The following is a 9,857-nucleotide window of genomic DNA, read 5'->3' as shown; positions in this document are numbered from 1 at the left end:
AAAAAACTGATAAATGTCTATAGCTTTAATATTTATCTATAGCTTTCATTTGATATACTTTAAAGTCGTCGTGGCCTAAAGAATAAGACGTCCGGTGCATTCGTATGTAGCGATGCACCGGTGTTCGAATCCCGCAGGCAGGTAACAATTTTTCTAATGAAATACGTACTCAACAAATGTTCACGATTGACTTCCACGGTGAAGGAATAACATCGTGTAATAAAAATATAACCCGCAAAATTATAATATGCGTAATCACTGGTGGTAGGACCTCTTGTGAGTCCGCACGGGTAGGTACCACCACTCCGCCTATTTCTGCCGTGAAGCAGTAATGCGTTTCGGTTTGAAGGGTGGGGTAGCCGTTGTAACTATACTGAGACCTTAGAACTTATATCTCAAGGTGGGTGGCACATTTACATTGTAGATGTCTATGGGCTCCAGCAACCACTTAACACCAGGTGGGCTGTGAGCTCGTTCACCCATCTAAGCAATAAAAAAAATATCTTAAAAATTCACTTCCATACGAAAATATTTTTACTCGTTATTTTTGCACATAGCAGATTTTGGTTTGACAGCGACGATATAGCAATCCACTACTGGATATAGGCCTCTCCAATTGCACGCCGTCGAGCACGATCCCCGGCTATTCTCACCCAGCTCTTGCCAACCAGTTGTCGCTATTCAGGCCTTTTTTTTTTTTTTTGGTCAGGAGGAAATCGCCGGACTTCCGCCCTCCCCTGGGGATGAAGGGCGGGGCATGTCGGAGTCGAACTGACTAAAACCTCCTGTCGCTCAACAACCCGCGTCCGAACCTCGCATGAGACAGAACCCATGAAAAGGCAAAGGGGGGAAAGTGAAGCGTTTAGTGCGGAGCACATCTCTCCCATCACCCTCCCCCTCGGGACGCCGGACTGGCGGTCGTCGGCGCCACGACCACCAGCCCTCTCGGTCGGCAGGCTATCCGGAGCCCGCCTAGATGACGCCGGTTAGAATGGGTTATCCTACGGAATACCCCGCTGGGTCAGAACCAGCGTGGGTCGAGGATAGCCGGCCTTCCATCACCCGGATGCTCTTGCGTAAAACGCGTGCAGAGCAGCTTGCACGTCGTCTTCTTAGGCCCCCTTCGCCGGTCCCCAGACCGACATGTGAAGGGGACCCGAAACCCTTAGAGGGCCAGGGCTTGGGCGAGATCCGCCTCCCTGGCCCCCGCCCGACGGCGGCGGGCTTGCGCGTCTCTCACGCGCCCCGCCGCCTCCTTCTGCGAGATGGTGCACTCGCAGAAGTCGAGCATCGCCTTCCACGACTCGTCGTCGCCGAGCATCGATGCCACAACACTCGGCAACGACAAGTCGTTTCCTATTTTTGCGACGAGGACACGGCGCCACCCCTCCCATGCGGGGCAGGCGACGAGCGTATGCTCTGCCGTGTCCAAGTCGCAACCACAATGGTGGCACTCTGCCGTCGGCTCGGCTGTGATCCGGTGCAGGAACTCACCGAAGCAACCATGCCCAGTGAGCACCTGCGTGAGCCGGAAAGTGAGGCGTCCTCTGTCAGGATTCACCCAATCCACAAGGACCGGGCGAATCGCCTCGACGGTCCTACGACCAGCCGAAGGATCAGCCAGCCGTCTGGACCATGACTCCAGCACGGACCGCCGAGATTGGGCCCTCCGCGCTCTGACCACACTGGGGCTGGGACGCGCCACGTCCCGGGCACGAAGGTCAGCCCGCCACTGATAGTCAGCGGCGAGCGCCTCCGCTTCCAGAACCCAAGGCGGCGTCCCAGCCAGTACACACGCCGCCTCAAAGGAGATGGTGCGATAACCACGGATGACCCTGACCGCGATGGTGCGTTGCGGCCGTTGCAGCAGCTTCGCCACCCCCGCGGTCAGGGACTGGCCCCACACAGGTGCCCCGTATAGGGCCATTGACCGCACCACCCCCGTATACAGACGGCGCGTCACCTGGTCAGGCCCCCCGACGTTGGGCAGAAGCCGGCTTAACGCGCCGGCCACCCCCAACAAACGAGGGACCAGGCTCTGAAAGTGAGCACGAAAGGTCCACCGACTGTCCAGAATGAGGCCGAGGTACTTCAACTGCACCCCGACCCCGATACGGACGCCTCCAACCACGATATGGGCATCGACAGGTGGCACTCTCCGGGGCCTGTGGAACCACATGGCCTCGGATTTACTGAGCGCCACGTCGAGGCCCAATCTCCTGATTTTGCCGACGACATGCGCCACCCCAGCGGTAGCAAGACGGGCAGACTCGGCAAAACTACCCCCCCGGGCCACGACCAACGTGTCGTCTGCGTAACAGATTACGCTCAGGCCCGGAAGGAGGGCACCTCTCAGCACCCAGTCATACCCGATATTCCACAAAAGGGGGCCGAGCACCGACCCCTGTGGAACACCGCGCACGACCGGGAACCGGTGCAGGATCCCACCGTGTCCGGTGCACGTAACCGATCTGTCCTCCAAGTAGGAACCCACCAGCCGGCGAAGGTAGGGAGGCACTCCGTGTCTTTCCAGTGCCCCCCCTATCACGGACCAGGGCAGGGTGTTAAACGCATTGGCGATGTCGAGCGACACCGCCAAAGCCACCCCACCCCTGGAGACGGCCTCCTCCGAGAGGGCCCGCACGCGAAGGATCTCGTCTACCGTTGAGCGGCCCTCTCGGAAGCCATACTGCTCCGCCGACAGATCGGGTCCCACCCCGACCAGATGCTGGATGATGCGGGCCGCCAGAATGCGTTCCAGCAGCTTGCCCACCTCATCCAGCAACACGATGGGACGGTACCCGGCGGCAGTATCCGCCGGGCGCCCTTCCTTTCTCAACAGCACGAGTCTGCCCGTCCTCCACGATGAAGGAAACCGTCCCGACTCGAGGCAGGAGTTGTAAAGCCTCAAGAGTCGGTCCCCTAGGGCACCAAGAGCCAAGGCCCAAACCCGGCCATGGACGCCGTCCGGGCCGGGTGCAGTGTCCTTCGCACACATTTTGCGCACGGCCACACGGAGCTCCGCCCCCGTTATACGGGGCACCTCAGCAGGGACTTCGCCGTCGTATTCCGGCGGCGCGTCCATAGCGGGAGCGACAAATCCCTCCCGCTCCTGCGGGAACAGCGCCGAGACGATGTCCCGCAGCTGCTGAGGCTGGAGACGCTCCGTGATCGGGGGGGCCCATGAGCGCATTTTATTGCGCACTATATGATAGGGCCGCCCCCACGGATCCTCATCCAGCGTCTCCAAGAGACCCTCCATGTGTTGGTTCTTGGCTCTTCTGATGGCCAGCTGCAATGCCCTCTGCGCGACACGAAATGCGCCGTGCAGCCGGGCCTCTGCCGCCGCAAATGCAACCGGATCGTTGCGCCGCGGCAGGCGGCGGCGGCGATGCCTGGCGCACTCGCGCCTCGCCCGAACGCACTCCACGCGGAGTTGCGCAATTTCGGGCGACCACCAGTACGCCTGGCGATTAGGAAGTCGAGGGCCGATCCGGGGCATCGACGCATCACAGATGCGACGCATCGTGTCCCGGAACCATCCTGCCTCTCCCTCGACCTCGACCGGGTATGGACGCATGGGCGCCCACGCCGCCACCGTAGAGGCTTCCATCAGGAGCTCCTTATTCAGGCGCTTCAGTGCCCACTTGGGGAAGCTATTCAGGCCTAAAGGATAAGACGCCCCATCCATTCGTATCATAATAACTTTACTATAATTTACAACTTCTCAACAAAACTTTTCATCGTATCAACAACTCCAGAAATTTTGAAACTATTATATTACAGTCTACTAATACAAACAATCCGATACCGCTTTTTTTCTGAAGAAATACTAGATTTCTATCTATCTATACGCCGGTTAATTCGTGAATATCTAGATTTTTTTTCAAATGAATTTTATCATTATTTCGGCTAATAGACAAGATGCACCATGAAAAAGACTCATCTAATGATACAGCAACTATGCCAGGGTCCAAATTCCACTGGACAGGTCGTGCACCATTTTCCAGTTAACAAATTTCGGATTCAAGAATTCAGTGTATTACGTGTTTTCTATTAACATTATTTATGTGGAATATGTAGTTTATTGAAGTTAGATATCGCGTAAAAAATTTTATACAAATATTGAAACACCTAAAATATTTATAAAACCTACACGTAAATATCTTTCCGGCAAATGCCTTATTTAAGTGTTTTATTATCTCATATCAGGAACTTTAACATTTTTTGTCTTTTGTGCGAGATCGTAGTGACGACGCGACAGGGGCTGAAGAGTATAAGATGGTGAAATATTTAGTCAAGCTAAAAGTTACTTCTATTTAATGTTTCTATTGACGTGTGTACTAACAACATAATTTAATCTAATCATGGTCTAGTCGAACTTTCTGAGATTCATGGTGAAATAAGATTTGAAAAATATTATTTTTATAATTTGTAAATCATATACATAATAATAAGATTAAACGTGATCTGGTTTTTACGACCGAGCGTTTTATCTACCTACATCATATATAACTACTATTTTACATAGTAGTTATTGCCTACTTCAGGGGCCGTATTCCGTATATCACTAAATGATGTCCATTTTCAATATCTATTTTTTATTTAATGCTTATCTCGATCGAACGACGATCTCTCGGCCCACCAGTTGTTAAGCGGTTACCGAAGCCCTTTAATAAACTACATGCCGCCACCGACCTTGAGACTAGTGTCTCAGTACTATAATATGAAGAATGCCAAAAAAGGCCAAATTACAAGGGCAGGAAATACTAAAATCGTGTAATACTAATCAAACGCGCAAATAACATATTCAAAATTACGTCTATTGTTAGCCCAAACGAATAGATAACACCATCCCGCCTATTTTTGCGAAACAGTTATGCGTTCTGGCTTGAAGAGTTGAGACCGCCGTTATACTATTCAATTGAGACTACGTGCCTCAAGGTGGATAGCGGTATTCACATTATGATGTATGTGTTCCGGTAACCATTTAAATCAGGTGGGTCGGGAGATTGTACACCCGTGTAGGCCATTACAAAAATTACAATAAGAGCTATAATTATGTCAATCCTTTTCCAGGCATCTGCTATATATTACGTTTCTATTCAAAATAAATAGCTAAACAAGCACAGTGAAAGCGTATTACGAAGCCCAATCTCCAATAAGATTAACTAAATAATAATGAATAGAACGTAAAAAAATATTAAATTGCATTACTTATTGTACAATAATAAAAATACCTCAGTGCTTAATGCACAAGCTACAGCGAAATTATATTTATTTCTTAAGTTTGTTGAAAATTTATATTCTTATTGACTTGCGGAACTCTAAATGCAAATATAGAAGTATTTAGTGGTTATATAGTCATATACATTAACATTTTTTTATTTACTGAAGTTAGTTCGTATATAGCTGTTTTGCTGGACGTTAAAATGTCGAATACATTTTATTTAGTTACAGTTTTAATTCTTGTATTAAAATCAATAAATGCAAAAGTTATCATAACTTCTAATGGGCCTGTTAGAGGAAGTCTCGTTACTCACGAGAACGTGTCATATATTGCTTATCGTGGCATTCCTTATGCGGAAAATCCTACAGGTGCATTACGATTTCAGGTAAATAGAAACTTTATGTATATTTTGTGCTAATAAAAAAAGTATGTCACAGAAGTGGAAACACATTTTCTTTTTAAGTTGTAATTGAATTTTCGAAGCTATGTTGTTCGGAATATTAAATGTTTTATTTAATTGAAATAAAACTGATTGATAAACTGTAGTTTTCTGTCAGTTTTTATTTCGCGCCGCAACTGACAAGCAGACATTTCTGCTCCACTACTGATGACTGATAATTTAAGTAATAAAATTGTGACTGAGTGAAAGAACTGCTTTACGCTGGTAGTTCCTGTCCACTCTCTGATATTTATTTACGACTTTTGGCATCCTCAGATGCTTTTTTTCACTTAAAACCTTGTCCACAATTATCACTTGAAACATTTTATGCCAATTGTGCTAAAGATACACGCTAGAGATATCCGTCTTTTCGCTTTTGATCTATGTACGCTAACGACATTTCTTGCTGAAGCAAATCCTACCATGATTGTCTGCGTCTAGCTGAAATGAAGCAGGTACCAGTAGCCACTTATCTTCAACGTTCAAAGACGCCGTCTTCACTCTACTTTAATGGTCCATACTGTCCATAGGTCGCTGTCATAAAATATAGGACCATGAAGAATGAAAGCTGTTACATTAGCATTTAGCATTGTTAAGAAATGACAATCGAACATCACATGAGATGTCACTGCCAATGTTGTGGCAAATGTCATTGTTATATTCATGAGTGAACGCTCTGAGGCTCTGAGTAAGAATAGAGTCTTCTCTTTCTGCCTCCATGTTCTGTGGTTGATCGCGGATTGAACTTAGGAAAGATGTAAAAATAACCTTACATAGAATTAATTGTAATTATTTAAGGAAAAGACGAAATAAAGAGGTCCAGTTATAATACAAGCCAGTTTTTCATTATACATTCATTTGTTGACAACACAGTACTCGTTTCGTGTTCATGAAAGACGTTCAAGTAAACTAAATCGGATCTTTAACTACACGCTAGAATTACATTCTTTGTTCACCATAGTCCGAAGATTATACTTTCTTTTTCGAACTCATTAATCACTTTAGTTAATTCTCACGCCTCCTACGTGCCTTTCGAGTTACTCATAATACTATTTGAACATACTTTATATTTGTATGGTTTAAACGATTTTATTAAAAGGATTTGACCTACTCTTAATCCCAAAAAAATATTCTTGCAAAAATAGCGTCATTATTTTAGAATCACACGTTTTTCAACGAGTGCATACAGTTTTGAATTTAACTGAACGTACTTAAATACCTACTCATAATTTTATTAACAAATCAATTGCATTTCCAACTTTTAGCCTCCAGTTCCCAAAAAGAAATGGACTCACGTTTTAAATGCTTCTTCAAACGGTCCAGTTTGTATTCAACCAGAGGGTGCCTACAAGAAACATCAAATGGGAGAAGATTGTTTAAGAATCAATGTCTACGTTCCGGTAAAAAAAATAAACACATCCCTCTTACCTGTATTTGCTTTTATACATGGGGGAGCATATAGAATTTTATCTAAAGATTCTGATGTTATTTACGACCCGTATTTCTTTATGAAAAAGGGAATAATAGTAGTCACAATGAACTACAGGTGAGCAAGTAACGGATAAATTTTTAATTTTAGTTTTGGTTATTATTCGATGAATAAAATGATTAACATATTACATAAAACCATTACAACAGATTGGGAGCTTTAGGATTTTTATCGCTCAAAACACCTGGAGCATCTGGAAATAATGGACTAAAAGATCTTGTACTAGCCCTTCAGTGGGTAAAGGAGAATATATGCAAGTTTGGAGGAGACTCAACAAAAATAACTGTTGGTGGAAACAGCTCTGGGAGTTCAATGGCGAATTATTTACTGTTGTCCAGAAAAACTACAGGATTGATTCATCGTGTAATAATGTTCAGTGGGAGTGCACTGAATTTCAGGTTTCTGCAACGATATCCAATAGAGAATGCTAAAGAATTAGCTAGTGGTTTAGGGTTATCAATCAATGATACCGATATTTTGTTGCAAAACTTAAAAACGGTTAACCCCTTTGATATAGTTGATGCTCAAGAAAATATGTACAAAAAAAGCAGAAATCCCATCATTACTTTTGCACCATTCGTGCCTACTATTGAACCAGATTCTACTGATGCATTCTTAACTGAAGATCCAACCTCTATGGTAAAAAAGGGAGTAATTCAAAATGTACCCGTATTAGCGGGAATTAATTCTTTAGAAGGGATCACATTTTACCATGCAATAGTAAATAACAAAACATTGTTAAACGATTTGGAGAATAACATTCATTTAACAGTTCCAAACGATATTGAATATCCACGGAACTCTACAGAATTTCGAAACTTAGTGCAATCCATCAAAGAATTGTATTTTAACTCTACAGACACGAGTGCTTTAAACAAATACTTTCGAATATTTTCGGACATAGCATTCACGCATAAAGTCGACTATTTCATTTACTTACACAAAAGAAACCCACAAAGCAACAAAGTTTTTTACTACGAATTTGATTTCGACGGTGATTTAAACTGGGGTAAACTATATCACGATATTCAGTACCCTGGAACTTGCCACAGCGATGAATTAGGATATTTATTTGTCACTAATGCAACTAAAGAAAACCTAAAAACTTTGGATAACAAAAGTAGACACGTGTTGAACATTATGGTATCAGCTATGTCCAATTTTATAAAATTCGGGTAAGCTCTCAAACAAAAGTATTTATATCTGAAATAATTGTAAATTATTTTTTCCCTTACCTAATTCTGCAATATTTAAGTATGAAACTTTTATAATTTTTATAGCCGCGTTCTTCCTGTTTTTTACATTTTATATACCTATTTTCAATTAAGTATTTTACAAAACTTGAATAGTTTGAACGTTTTTGAAGTAGTGAATTTATGATTTTTCAGAAATCCGACCCCGTCCTGTGACATGGGTATATGCTGGACAGAAAGCAACTGCTCTAGAAATCATATCGTGTTGAAGGAAATTCCTGTACTGAAAAACAACTCACCGTACCCAGAGAGATTCACGTTTTGGAGCGAAGTTTATAAACAATTTTACAAATACGTTAGGGACGGTGGTAAACTCACAAAAAATCTAGCTTAGAATTCAGCGATAGCACGTGTTAGAAGAATACTTTTTTTTTTTTTTATGTATTTTTAATTAAGTTTTTTTCATATCATAGGTTAAAGTAATATAATTATGGATGTAATTTGGTGTTGGCATATTAATCAGTTCGCCCATTGTTACAGCATGTAAGCGGACTAAACTAATTTACATTATATATACTGATTACCATTACAGTTACTATTAATTCGTATTTTAAAGAGTTATTTTAAATATATTTTCAACCCACTCAACCGTTGCGGAAATTCAGAAATATTTTGAGATTACGAATTTTTACTGCGATACCTACGTAGTAGTACGATTCATAAATTGCGCTAATTCGGTATAGAAACTCACGACCCACATTTTATCTTAAGTGAATAATTTGATGAAGTGAAAACTCGATTGTAATGGTAAAAAGGTTGCGCCCTGTGTCTTCTTTTTTTTTTAAACAAACTTCATGGCTCCCAATTTCACGAAATTTCTACACGGGACAACAATGAGACAAAGAATGCCCAAATTCTAAATGGTAAATACATTATAATATTGTGATTTATTGAATATAAACAATCTATTAACATAAACAACGTATATTTTTATTTTGCTCGTTTTTTTTATGATTGAAAGATTACTTGTTACCAGGACAGCTGACGAGCAAAGGCTCAGCCAGGAGGGGTGGTATTATTTAACAGCTGCCTGAGCAACTTAAGAATAGCTGCTTCGCGAATAAATCTACTACCAGATCGGAATCGCGACCCGCTGAGAAGATCCGGCGAGAAACTCAGCGGATGATGCAAGGGTTAGGTTGCACGGCGAACTCTTTACCGATATCGACGAGTCCATACTCCTAGTGTTAGAGAAGGGTATGAATTGGCCGAAGAAGGTCATCGGGGGTGTGAGATCTGCCCTCCTAATCCGGGAGGAAATCCGTGTGAAGTTTCCTCTTTGATATAGCACCGCTATTTTTTGGTGGGTCTGCGCCATTTTCGGAACGTATGAATGTACGTAATGTACGTACTGTTCATATATAAGACGGAGCGACTTGATACCAGGGTTGTGCCGGTTGTGCGGCAATAGTCACTCGTATTTATAGTAGAACAGTGGGGGTAGTT

General features: G+C 43.6%; 1 protein-coding gene across 1 annotated transcript; it reads left to right on the top strand.

Annotated features, from left to right (window-relative positions):
* Positions 1-5,411: 5,411 nt before the first annotated feature.
* Positions 5,412-9,403, top strand: LOC114249897 (juvenile hormone esterase). Its single transcript, XM_028183597.2, has 4 exons — positions 5,412-5,615; positions 6,935-7,215; positions 7,308-8,333; positions 8,547-9,403. The coding sequence occupies exons 1-4, from the start codon at positions 5,433-5,435 to the stop codon at positions 8,743-8,745; spliced, it is 1,689 nt and encodes a 562-aa protein (XP_028039398.2). The 5' UTR covers positions 5,412-5,432; the 3' UTR covers positions 8,746-9,403.
* The last annotated feature ends 454 nt before the right edge of the window (positions 9,404-9,857 follow it).

The sequence above is a fragment of the Bombyx mandarina genome, chromosome 08 (assembly GCF_030267445.1).
Source record: "Bombyx mandarina strain Sakado chromosome 08, ASM3026744v2".
NCBI classification, from domain to species: Eukaryota; Metazoa; Arthropoda; class Insecta; order Lepidoptera; family Bombycidae; genus Bombyx; species Bombyx mandarina.
The sequence above is the reverse complement of the archived record's forward strand: the minus strand, read 5'-3'. Positions and strand labels throughout refer to the sequence as shown.